The 14,133-nt window shown below is 36.5% G+C and overlaps 1 protein-coding gene across 1 annotated transcript in view; it reads right to left on the bottom strand.

Annotated features, from left to right (window-relative positions):
• The window catches only part of ITFG1 (integrin alpha FG-GAP repeat containing 1), a 282,016-nt gene that overhangs the window by 73,800 nt on the left and 194,083 nt on the right, over positions 1–14,133 (bottom strand). Inside the window, exon 13 of the mRNA XM_069082555.1 lies at positions 842–885. Coding sequence (XP_068938656.1) covers positions 842–885 — 44 coding nt within the window. The remainder of the gene's footprint in view (positions 1–841; positions 886–14,133) is intronic.

Here is a 14,133-nt window from a genome sequence, read left to right as displayed (position 1 = left end):
GAAAGGAGGACCCAGTTAAGTATAAAGTTACTGACAAACTTTACATGTTATGGAGGCAGCAAAGTTCTGGGCATCTTTCCACAGGTAGTATGATTATGATAAGCAGTACCTGTTTACTGGAAAAATTTCTTCTCTGTGCAACAAAGAGTGCACACAACCCTTTCTTTTGGTTCCTGGGACACTCAAATTAAAAAGCTGCTAAATAATGAAGGAAATTAACACATCTCTGGTTATTCACTTCAAATTCTAATATTTCTAAAGTAGGGAAAGAAAGTGATTTATTTGTGAGGCAAGATATTTTTAGGCATCAGGGAAAAACTGAATCATCTCTGTGTAGAGCAGTGGGTGGATGCTAGATCCAGAGTCAGGAAAAAAGCATGGCTCAAAACCTGCCTCAGATACTCACTCACTAGATGTAGGACCCTGGGCAAATCCCTTAACCTCTCCAGGGTTCAGTTGTCATATGTAAAAAGAGTTGAGGTGGGGGTATAGTTGGTATAGTAAGGAACAACTGAGATAACATAAGTAAAATGCTTTGCAGATTTTAAATTGCCACACAAATGCTAGCAATTATTATTATGTAGTACTCTGACCACCACTGAACAAACCCATTTTATTAGTTTGTCATTGGTGTCACCCTGGGAAAGTCACTTCATCTCTCTAAGCCTTGGTCTCTATCTGAAAAATGGGAATAATAGTACCTACCACACAAGGTTACTGTGAGGATAAAATGAGATAATATATGAAAAGCACTTTGAAAATCTTAAATTACTATATAAATAAGCTACTCTAGATACCATTTTCATGCCATTATTTACAAATGATAGTTGATTTTACTTACTGTTATTTTACGAGGGCAGTCATTAGAACAGAGACCACTGAGAACTGTTGAAAAATAAAAAAAAACCAGGCTATTATTATTGTTATAATGGCAAGCCTATGTTGATAATCTGTTCTATTTTTTCTTTAAAATTCATGAATGTACTATATTGATTTACAATCATGAGCAGAAATAAATCTAGTTCCTTTAGATCTGAGCAGGTGAAATTATTATTGCCCACCTTACAATAATATTTCAAAGGTTTTATTGACCTGCCCAAGTTGATGTTGCTTTGCAAAATCTGTAGGTAAGACATTTAATCACTGCAATATTATATGACATTTGCTTATTTTTTTTCCTGTTTTTCAATTGGGTTAGCCTAATTTCAGTTGAGACTCTTCCACAGAGGTGGTAAATGTAAACAAATTAAAATATATGCCAAAAATAGCAAAGAGAACATTGAGTATCTTATATCTCAAATGAACTTTTCCATTAGCCTTTCAGGTGGTCAAATACTATACACAAATACATATATATGCATATATATAATATAGATTAGTTATTACTCTGAATACAATTATAAAAGGGAATAAGCATTATATATACAAACATAACAAATATATACATCATACCTTTCTTTTTTTCATTTTCAAATGCTTTATTAACTTCTGATTTACATAATTTATTTCCACCAGATTTTGGGTTACAAATTTCTCCCCATTTTCCCCCTACCCATCGCCCCAAAATAGCAGTCCCACAGGATATCCCCTCCTCCAATCTGCTCTCTCCCATATTTTCCCCCATACCCCTTTCGACTTTTCCAGTGGATCTCTATGCCCCAGTGCCTGTATATCTTATTTTCCAATTACATGTAAAATAGTAATGATAATAGTATATATATAGTCAAACATTTGATTTTAAAACTGAATTCCAGATTCATTCCCTTCCTTCCTTGTTACCCACCCTTATTGGGAAGACAAGCAGTTCAGTATAGGTTGTATGTGTGTGGCTAATGCAAAACAATAACATAGTATATATATTGTAAAAGACTGACTATATTTCCCTCCCTCCTATCCCACCTCCCACTTGTTCTATTCTCTACTTTGATCCTGTCCCTTTTCAAAAGTGGGTGCTTCCAACTTCCCTCCCCCCTAGCTTGCCTTTCCTCTCATCCCCTTCACCCCTACTATCCTGTAGGGTGAGATAACCTATTTAGTGTGTATTTCATTCCCTCCCCAAGCCAAATTCAATGGGAATAAGGTTGACCCATTCCCTTTTGCCTTCCTATTCTTCCCCTCCATTGTAACCATTTTCTCTTGCCTCTTTTATATGAGATAGTTTACCCCATTGTCTCTCCCCATCTCCTCTCATTATATTCCTCTCTCACCTCTTAATTTCACCTTTTAAGTATCATCCCTTCCTGTTAAACTGGTCCTGTGCTCTCTATCTATGTATACCTGTGAACATCCCTCATATATATATTTCTATTCCCTTCAACTATTTTCATACTGAGAAAAGTTTCATCAGTTACAATTATTGTTTTCCATGTAGGAATGTTAATAGTTCAACTTTGATAAGTTCCTTATGATTTCTTTTCCCTGTTTACCTTCTCATGCTTCTCTTGCTTCTTGTATCTGAATGTCAAATTTTCTATTCAACTCTGTTTTTTTCATCAAGGATGCTTGAAAGTCCTCTATTCCACTGAATGACCATATTTTCCCCTGAAACATGATACTCAGTTTTGCTGGACAGGTGATTCTTGGTTTTAATTCCAGCTCCTTTGCCCTCTGGAATATCATATTCCAAGCCCTTCTATCCCTCAGTGTAGAAGCTGCCAGATCCTGGGTTATCCTGATTGCGTTTCCACAATATTCAAAATTTTTTTTCCTGGCTGCTTGTAATATTCTCTCCTTAATCTAGGAATTCCAGAACCTGGCTATAATATTCTTAGCAGTTTTCTTTTTGGGATCTTTTTCAGGAGGTGATTGGTGGATTCTTTCAACCTCTATTTGCCCTCTGGTTCTAAAACATCAGGGCAGTTTTCTTTGAGAACTTCCTGGAGTACGATTTCTAGGTTCTTACTTTGATCATGGCTTTCAGGTAGTCCAATAATTTTTAAGTTATCTCTCCTGGATCTATTTTCCAGGTCAGTGGTTTTTCCCATGAGATATTTCACATTGCTTTCTATTCTTTCATTTGTTGGGATCTGTTTAACAGCATCTTGATTTCTCATAAAGTCATTAGCTTCCATTTGCTCCAATCTAATTCTGAAGCAATGATTCTCCTCATTGAGCTTTGGAGATTCTTTTTCCATATGGCAAATTCGGCTTTTTAAGGCATTCTTCTCCTCATTGCCTTTTTGAGCCTCTTTTGCCATTTGAGTTAGTCTGTTTTTTAAGGTGTGATTTTCCTCAGTGAGGCTGTTGACTCTCATTTCATAATTTTCTTGCATCGTTCTCATTTCTCTTCCAAATTTTTCCTCCACTTCTCTTATCTGCTTCTTAAGGTCTTCTATGGCCTATAACCAGCTTGTATTTTCCTTTGAAGCTTTTGGTGCAGGAGTTCTGACTTCGCTGTCTTCCTCCTGTTCCATGCTTTGATCCTTTTTGTCCCTAAAATAGGAGTGTAATATTGGAATCTTCTGTCTGCTTTGTTTCCTTTGCCTGGTCATGTCACCCCTCAGTCATTTGACCCCTGGGCTTTTTGCCACGGTAGGACTCTGCTACCAGACACGGGAGTTTTCGTCCCAAATGCTGGGGTTTTCTCAGCTGCCAGAGGTATTAGATAGGTGCCCTCTCTGAGGCCTTCACATGCTCTGGCAAGCTGGACACACACCCCAGGACCTCTACCCTAGACTGCAATCCAGATCCAAGCAGGTTAAAGCAAGAGTGGTTACCCCTCAGACTGGTTGCTTGGTCCCCTTACATTCTGCAGTCCAGGAGCTGAAGCTGCCACATGGCCCTGTCTGGCTGGGCCAGTGGCTCAGCACCTTCTAGCCCCGGGGGCAAAAGCCAACATACTCCCTCTTACTGGGTCCCAAAGTCCAGACTGCACTGTCCTCTCACTTTGTCCTTCATATCTGTGTGTTGATAATTCTGGAAACGGCCACAGCTGCTGCCGATCTGGAGTCCCTCCTGCCAGCAACTGGTCAGACCCGCCCTGGGGCTAAAACCTCGGGTTCATGGCAGGCCTGGGCTCGTCTCCCAGAGTGCTGCACTGGCTGATTCCTGCCGGCCTGCCGGGCTGTCCTCGGCAGGAGGTTAGCTTCTCTGTGTTATTTTGTGGGTTCTGCAGCTCCAAAGTTTGTTCAGAGACCCCTTTTTACATTGATTGGGGAAGGTGGAAGCCGGAGCTGCTTGGAGGTCTTCCTTTTACTCCGCCATCTTGACTCCGCACCCATACCTTACTTTCTTTTAATTTACATCATCACTATGCCTACCCCACTCAACCCACAATTAAATAATTGGCCTCTAAAAGATATATGCAGTTTTCATATATTGAGTTCAATCAATTAGGTCATCCTTGTTCTCTCTGATACAGTAATACCTTCCATGAGGGAAGGCATCAGATGCTTAATCAAAAGTCACTGAACACTTAATAAATATAAAAGAAAACATCTATTTTAATTAATTTTTAAAAAATTTATTCAATTTAATAGAATTTATTTAATAATTAATTAATGGGAAAACTGAAAAACTCTACTCAGCCAGCATACAAATTGTTCCATTATTAGTTCTTAGCAGAATGATACTCATTAAGGTTTCTTTCAAAAATAGAGACTTCACCTAAGTTTATCTGACTTGTTTTTTGTTACTGAGCTTGCTAATAAATATCCACAGGTTAAATGTTTACTTCCTTATGATTATGACCAAAGTATAATGATAAAAATGGTTTAATGATAAGTTCCCCAACCTGATTTGGATTTTGTATAAGCAAAGAGCAGAATTACTAAGCCCGAATTGTAGAATGTCTATCAGTCTCACATAATGGAGAGTGAGCCTTGGAGTCAGAAAGACCTAGCTGTGGATCTCCACTAACACTGCCAATACTCTGTATTGAGTATTCTTCACAGCCAAACCACATTACCGTTTAAGATTTGTAACGGGGTCTTATTGCCTTTCGACTATTCTTGGTATACACTTATTCCTTTCAATAGGAGCATTGTTGTCTGGTTCACTTTCCTATGACGTTTATTTCATTATGCCACTTTTCTGCCCAAGAACCTAACAGGAAACCTACTGTCCAAATTATTATCATGCTATGTATATAATAGGGCCTTATTTCAAGGCAAAATGCAAAGAGTGCTGGGCCTGGAGTCAGGAAGAACTGAATTCAAATCCAACTTCAGACATTTACCAGCTCTGTGATCTTCGGCAAATCACTTAACCTCTGTCCACCTCCATTTTTTCAACTGTAAAATGGGGATAATAATAGCTTCTATCTCCCAGGATTGTTGTGAGGATCAAATGATTTATTTGTGAAGTGCTTATATTTGTTAAGCACACACTATATTTAAGATGAGATGCAGGATGGATTAATGCATGGAGGTCCTACTTTGGCTTCTGAAAGAACTAGGTGTAAATCTTGTTTTTGGCATGTTCTAGTTGTGTGACTCCAGGGAGTCACTTAACCTCTTAGTACTCTAGATAACTAAGACTTTACATTACAAACAAGTTCCTGGAAGCTCCGCACACTGACAATAAAATAAAAAAAGGGATGTGCAAGGCACCATGGCAGAGAATTAATAATGTTTATTGAATGGAAGAATGTAAAAGTGAACCCTAAGAGAGGGTGGCAACAGCCAGCATGATAATTCAAGATGTGAGCGAGCACTATTAATATGTTAAATTTCTCCTTAAAGTTCCTGTCCATGAAATTTTCTTTGGGGTCTCTTAATCTTCACTGTCAGTGGCAGCAGTGGAAAAAATTATTCTAATTTTATTACTTAAAAGATATGTGAAAAATTAATAAATCATTGGATTAGCACTAACTTTCTGAAATAACTCCAAGAATATCAGAACCTCTGTAGCAAAATTTTAAATATAATAAAAAATATTTACTGCTAAGTCCTGCCTTATAAAAGTAATTTCTATTCAAAAAGTGACTTTGCAACCAGACTTGTCTTTTTCTGCTAGTATTTTAATTCTAACTTGAAGGTGACACGATCACAATACTAAGATACTTACCCACTTAAAGCTTTGTTTTCTTTCCCCACAGAATTTATTTAATGAAATCAGCTCTAGCTATAAAGTGTTTCTGAATCAATACATTTGTGGTAAAAGAAAAACTGTCCACAGAATATAAATGAAACATCGAGGATTATTTCACCTGGTCCTAGACTTTTAAAAAAATTTCAAAAGGAACCACCTATTCTTTAAACATTAATTCAATGTCAGCAAGAGAACTCTGTTTAATTGAGAATGTTGTTTAATTAAGAATTAGGTCAGAACACCTAAATACGTTATTATCATAAAGGTTAACCTGTGCTCAAATGAATGTCTCAACTATAAACGTGCTTGACCTTTTCAGTGACATTCACGTTACTATAACAGGTGATGAAGGACTAATCTACTTCCCTAAATCTCCTGAGTTACCACAGAGGATACAGAAACCATGCAAGAGGAGAAAACAAATGTATTTTTGATGCACTGGGGAATATGCTGCTCCTACATAAACATGACAGCATTGAGAAAAAATGAGCAAAATTCTGGCTTTGGCAGTAGCACCTTCTGTGGCCTGGGCTTTAGTTTTCCTACCAGTAAAGTGGAAGAGAATGATTTTTTTAAAGCTAGAGCTTATTACGTCCCTGATGTAGCATAATTACAAAAGGTTTGTAAACTCAAAGTCCCATGATGCTAGATTTTAATGGATCTGTGATCTCACAGAGGTGGGTAAGGGCAGATTATAAACCACCTACACCTTCTTCTCCTGGACAATTCTTGTCCCTGCACTCTTAAAAATCCTTCACAGAAACTCCACTTAACATACTTGCAGCCTTCCTTTAGGACTCTTAAAATTATATGGAGACTACAAAGTGAGGATGGCGGCATCATCAGAGGCAGGGTTCAATGATAGACCCTAACGAATTATAGGATCATGGACTTAACTCCAACACACACCTATACATGCCCATATCACCCAACATTCTTCACTCTCCCTCTGCTGTGCAGGGGTCTAAGCTTCATGATTTTGAGCCCAGTGTTAGCCTCTTAGGGCAGATGTAACCTAACCTAACCATTTCCCTGACCAGTTGCCAGGTGCCATCAAGAAGATTCTGCCCAGACCTCTACCCTCATATCACCTAGTGGCTATGGCAAGGAGAGTGGACTGTGAATTTGGAGGCAATGACTGGTGGGTAAGAACCCCACCTCACAGAGTGAGTGACCCAGAAGAGCAGTCATGGGTGAATTGTAATTTGGACCATAAGTACCATCACATTATTTTTTCTGCTCCAAATTTACTAATCTTTCAAACTTCCCTATTATTGTTGAGGGTACCACCATCTTTCCAGTTAGTCAAACTTTTACAACCTTGTGGTCATCTTTGATTTCTCCCGCCCCACATATACAATCAGTTGCCAAAATCTGTCACTTCTGCCTCCTAATTTCTCTTATCATACCTGTTCTTTCTACTCATACAAGCACTACCCTAGTTTATGTCTTCATCAATTGCTATTGCAATAGTTTCCTAATGATTTTTCCCTGCCTCAGATCTCTCCTTGACTGAAGGAATTTAATTTCCATCATCTGATGACCTTTTCTCAGGCCTCATCCTCACTGATCTCTGTAACTTTCAAAACTATCTGCTATACCCTCCTTTTGGATGGGTGTTTTCTGCATGGATGATGCTGTTTACCTGTCTGACTGTTCCTTCTTAAGGTCCTTTTCTAGGTCATTATTCCTTTTCTGTACACTAAGCAAGTGGTTCCTAAGGTTCTGTATTGAGTCTTTTTTTTTTCCCTACTGTTTCTCTCTCATCAGTCTCATTCATTCCTGTGTACTCAATTATTAGCAATATGGTTTTTTTACAATTATTTTTACAAATATATACAATTACAATAATTTAACAATTATTAACAAGATGGTTCCTAAATCTATATATCTGACTCTAAGCTCTTCCCAGAATTTCAGTCCTAGATTGTTATTTAACTGCTGAACATCTCCACCTGAAATTCTAGTGGGTACCTCAAGTTGTGTGAAAAATGAAACTCATTTTTGTTCTCCCTAAATCTGTCCATTCTAGTCATCTAAGATCCAAGTAATGTCTTTGATTCTTCTCTCTCTCTCTCTCTCTCTCTCTCTCTCTCTCTCTCTCTCTCTCTCTCTCTCCCTCTCTCTCTCTCTCTCTCCCCTTCTCCCTCTCTCCCCCCCCCTTGTCTAATTAGCTTCCAAATCATATCAATTTTATTTCTGCAGCCTCTTTCTTATATGTTACCCTTCTCTCAATTCACATGGCCACCCTCTTAGTTCTAGCCCTCATCACCTCTTCCTTGGACTACTAATAATAGCCTGCCTCCAGTCTCTTCTCTCTCCAACCCATCCTCCACATAGCTGTCAAATCATATTTCAAAAATACAGAACTGATCATGTCACTCCTCCACTCAACAATTTTCATTAAATAATAAAATACAAATACCTCAAACTGGCAAAGAATTGGAAACTGAGGGTATGTCAATCAATTGGGGAATGGTTGAAACACTTGTAGTATATTATTGTAAGGGAAATGATGACCAGGTGGATTTCAGAAAAACCTGGAAAGACTTATATGTACTGATGCAAAGTAAAGTGAGCAGAACCAGGAGGACACTGTACATAGTAACAGCAATACTCTATGATAATTAACTGTGAATGATTTAGCTGCTGTCAGCAATACAATGATCTAAGACAATTCCAAAGGATTCATGATGAAAAATGCTATCCACCTCCAGGGAAAGAAATGATGGAATCTGAATGCAGATTGAAGCATACTATTTTTTACTTTCTGTAATTTTTTCCATGTTTTTTCCCCTTTGGGTCTGTGTCTTCTTTCACAACATGACTAATATGGTAATATATTTTGCACAATTGAACATGTATAACCTATATCAAATTGCTTACTGTCTCAGGAAGAGAAGAGGTGAGGGAGGGAGAGAGAAAACTTGGAACTCAAAATTTTAAAAAATTAATGTTAAAATAGTTTTTACACATAACTGGGAAAAATAAAATATTATTAAAAAAATTAAACATCTCAGGAGACCACAAAAAAGAGACGTTACTACAAAAAAAAAAAAACAAACAACAATAACCCACAAATGAACTGCATTAAATACAGTTGTGAATAAGTATTGAGCTGAGTGCAATGCAAGTTTTGCAGATATTCTGCCAACTCAGCTTTTATATCTCTGTCAGAAATTACTGGAGGTTTAAGACCTCAAGTGTCACCTCTTTGGCAATACCTTCCTTGTTCCCCCAGTGTCCAGTGCTCTCTATGTTTTCAAATTACTTGTATTTGCTTATCTATGTATATGTAAGCTATATCTCTTTAGTAGGAACATAAGCTCTTTGAGAAAGGAACTGTTTTTGTGCTCCTACTGCCTTTATACATTTGCTGAATCAACTTGAAACCCCAAGGACACAACAGTGTTTCTAACAGAATCATTTATTAAAAGTTAGCCATAAAAAGTCATTACAAAGGAAAAGTAAAACAGTATTAACGTGGTTGTGAAATGCACTGAGTTGAATATAACACAAGTCCACTACATTCTGACAGCATCTTGAGTAGGAATTACTTCATTTTTTATATCTGTATCCCTAGAACCCGGCATATAGTAAATGATTAATAAAGGGTGTTGATCAAGTATGTTTGTTAGAAGATAGACATCAAATTCCTTTTTGAGAACACATTTTCCATTGGTATCATATATTTAAAAATTTTTTTCTAAAAAAAAAAAACCCATCTTTCAATGGTTTCTAAAAGTCTGTGAATGCTAAAGAAAAGAAAAACCTAAAAAAGTCTATTCCATATCAACACCAGCTAAGAAACACAAGCTCACCTACTTTCACTCTAATGGGAATCCTACATATAAATAAGTTAATTATACACAACAGGATTACATGGTCAGTAAGAGAAGTTTGTTGTTGCTTTTGATCATCCATCACAAACAATATTCATTTGAAGATATTGAAGAATGTGAGCCCGATGTTGTAATAAGATAATTCCAGGGGTAAACTCACTCATTTGTTCATACCATTGGTAGTATTATTAATCCTTTAGAAGAATCAATACTGGATGCCTACATGATCTCAAAGAATTTATGTGCCATTAAAAATCCCTATATATACTGAGCTGGACTTGGTTTCTTATTTAGCATGAATATAACCCTTATTTTTTCAAAGATAGTTTTCATCAATTAACTTCAACATTTAAGTTAAGATGTATCAGTAAAACATATTACAAAGAGGAGGCAGCTTGCAAGTGAATACAGGTTTTTCCCACTGAGATAACTATGTGTAGTTATTTAATTAACACCAGCTGATGTTAATGAAACTAAAGCAAAACTGGGATTAGAAATGGAGAGACTCAGTTGCTATACTATAAAGAGGCAACTTCAATTCATTTGGAATAATCATGAATTACCTGATGATGGTATTATCATACAGATTAAAAATATGGAAATTGGAAAATCTATGAGATGTTTCAGGACTGCTCAGGAAGGACACAAAGAGTCTATGTACAGTGGGGAGATCTCTGTGCTGTGATGCATAGTTTATTGCAAACTAAATGAGAGTAGGCATCAGGAGATCTTGATTTTAATCACAACTACTAACTGTATAGCCTTCAGCAAATCCACCCCTTCCTCTGGTGCTCAGTTTCCTTCTCTAGACTTATAGGCAACACTACTATTCATAGACTTTGGATGGTCTTAAGAATGTGTCATTTGATTTAATTCAGTTCAGTCCAACACTTATTAAATGCCTTCAATGTTCCCTTTATTGATGATAATCCTTTATATTAGTGCAGGGATTTATAGATTTCAAAATTCTTTCTTACTTCCTTCCTCATTTAATTCTCCCAACAATCTGATGGGGTTGTCTAGTAGGAACAGATAGACCTCCTAAATTGTCAGGTTCAGAAAATGGTTAATAATCCGATTTAGCTAGAATGTCGAGTTAAGGAAGGAGAGTAGTATGGAATAAATTTGGGTAGATAGGTAGGAGTTTAACCGTGGGAAGTCTTAAATACTAGGCTGAGGAATTTCTATTTTACCCTAGAAGTGATGGAAAGTTACTGGATGTCTTTGAGTAGGTCAGTGACATACCTGGACAGACTTATGCTGTAGCAATTTTATATTGGTAACTTTGTGAAAAATAGACTGGAATGAGAAGAGAGGACAAGCATGGAGATCAAGTAATTAAGAGTTCAGATGAGAGGTGATCAGAGCCTAAATCAGAGCAGTGGCTATTTGAGTGGAGAGAGGAAAATGAGGATGCAATATCTCTCATACCTTCTTCTATGACCTCCCCCTCCTAAAAGTTTCTTTTTGATGACTAGGGAAAGTGAGTGGAAGGGTAGATTGTGATAGCTTCCCTTCAAATGTCAACCTTAAATTACAATTTAAAAACTTTATAATGTCAAGGATATGAATAACTGAGGTGTCAGTATTCTATTAAATAAATGTAGAAATATAATTTCCCAGGTGATATTAGGACCAGAATTTCATATATGCTATACTGACTGTATTTTACTCAGAAAAAAAGAATATTAAAATCATCAAAGCTGTTTTATTACTACTCTATTAAAAACCCATCCTCAAATACTGTGCAACAGTTTAGGAAAAAATTTACATTTTCTACATACACATTTATAAGTTTACTGAAAGAATCATACTATATAAGTGTGTGGTAAATATATAAAGAACCCAATGTTCCATAGGGGATCAGTAGGGGTGTGGGTAGTGAAAATCCTGGAAACATTACAGAAACAGGTCATAATTCCTGTCTTTCTCAATTAAAATTGACTTTAATTCTAAGATTCATGGAGAGGGGGTCAATTTCTTTTATTTCTTTTGTATCCTTCTAGAGTGAGCAATTTAGGGCTCACAGTTAGTACTGTTGGCTGAAGCATCAGCTAACCCCTGCCAAACCACATACCTTCTAATTCTCATTTCTTTAACAGCCACAGCCATGGAAAGATGAAACTGATTCACAGCCATGTTCTGAGGTTTCAAATTTTAACAGTGTTATAAAAGTAGCTATCTTTGTCCACTCCTGGACAGAAATTCTAATACAGCTTTACCATTCAGCATTTATATAACATCCATTAGGTAGTTTATTAGAAAAGTGGCTGCCAATATCCTAGGTGCTTTCATAGTCATAGTATGGCTGGCACTGTCACCTTGCAGCTGAGAAAACTGTGGCTCAGAGGGGAGAAGCTGACTTGCCTAAGGTTAGAGTGGATTGGTTACATGTGGAAACAGCCATTTGCATATGTCTTCCCCACTGAAAGGTGATCTCCCCGAGAGCAAGGACCCTGTTTTGCTTTGCTTTGTACCCTTAACACTTAGCATACTGCCTAGGCATACCGAGTATTGAATAAATGTTTGTTGATTTATTTACACAACTGAGTAAAACTCAGGTCTTATGACTTCCTATTCAAGTATTATCTCCACTAGTTTGCCTAAAAATATTTTATTTACAAAATATTAATGAAATGTATAAAATATAATTTATTCCAGAGGGTGAGTTATTTACAAAATTAAGTAAAACAAAACTGTAATTAAAATGCTCAATTTACACTGACATTACGCTTGGAACTAGATGAAGCAGGTTATCTCTGTACAATAAAGTAACAACATGGCTAGCAAAATGTGAAATTCATAATTTTTTCCCCAAATTTTCTGGCATCTGGAGGATGACCCCAAGTATACAGAATGGACTTTTTTGTGAAGAATTTATCAGCAGACATGTACAACAGTAATACAGAAGGGAGAAGACACTGATGGGTAGTGCTATGTGCCACTGAAGCAAATACTCTTGATCAGTGAGATAACAAATATATAGAAGAAGTATCTTTAAATGCTATGATTCTATAATAGTCTATGTTATACATAAGAACTGTCAAAGACAACATACAAAAACACAACTTCTTGCTATGGAAGCCAGGCTACTAACTTCTAAATTATTCCAGATCTTTGTTGTTCTGCATATTATTTATTATTCATTTCCAATACTATAACAATTTCTTCTATTAATTATATGTGGTACCTAATTAACATACAAACTGACATGGATATCTTAATGTCAAATATCTCAAATATAACACACAGCTGTTAGACCTTTATTATACTGGTGAAAATTATATATCATGAGTGAATAAACATGGAATAAAAATGCAGACAATTGTTCCCTGTCTTTTTGGCTTTCAGGTACTGTGCAAAAGGATGGATCATAACACAAAAAGACCCAAACAGTTCCACTGAGAAGTGGCCCAAGAGCATTTCTTTCCTTATCTGTCATTTTTCAAGTTGGAATTAAATTTTAAGTACTGCACAGAATTTACTTGACCAAAAGATTTGTAATGTGCTCCTTCAAAGAATGTCATGCTATTATTAAACAGGACTAATCTTTCTTATGAAATGTTATATTGCATGATTTTAAAGGTATGATATAACTTCACCACATGGTAGTGTTTATCATATATGGTATATGAAAAGACTACTATACCAGGAGCTTAGAAACCTGGATTCTAGTCCTGGCTCTCGCACTTACTGTGACCCAAGGTGAGTCACTTAATTTCTGTTTGATTTTTTTTTCCAATTTATTTATTTTTAGTTTTCAACATTCATTTACACAAGATTTTGAATTACAAAATTTTCTCTCTGTCTTTCCCCTGCCCCCACCCCAAAATAGGGAGCCTACTGAATACCCCTTCCCCCAATCTGTCCTCTCTTATTTCCTCCCCCATTCCTCCACCTAACTTTCTAGTAGGGCAAGATGGATTTCTATACCCCAGTGCCTGTATATCTTATTTCCCATGTTTGATTTTTTTTTTAAACTGTAAAATAGAGATTATAGCAGAGAGATTAAAATCACAGACTGAGGGCTTTTCCAGAATGCCCAAGTGGGATAAAAGTATTTAAAATATAATTGGGAAATGTATAACAAAATAAATAAAAATGCCACACAGATAATGTCAATTTGTGATTTTCTAAGTCAACAGGAGACTGCAAGGATTTGTTTCTATTTGAGTTTGACACCACTGAATTATAGTATCTATTCATCTGTGATGGGTTTATTGATAAGTACCCTGAGGGTGATAGGCATAGTGATAATTTA

The sequence above is a fragment of the Petaurus breviceps genome, unplaced genomic scaffold (assembly GCF_028583685.1).
Source record: "Petaurus breviceps papuanus isolate PSGF00001 unplaced genomic scaffold, PetGlider_PUasm1.0 171, whole genome shotgun sequence".
In the NCBI taxonomy this organism is placed as follows: domain Eukaryota; kingdom Metazoa; phylum Chordata; class Mammalia; order Diprotodontia; family Petauridae; genus Petaurus; species Petaurus breviceps.
The sequence above is the reverse complement of the archived record's forward strand: the minus strand, read 5'-3'. Positions and strand labels throughout refer to the sequence as shown.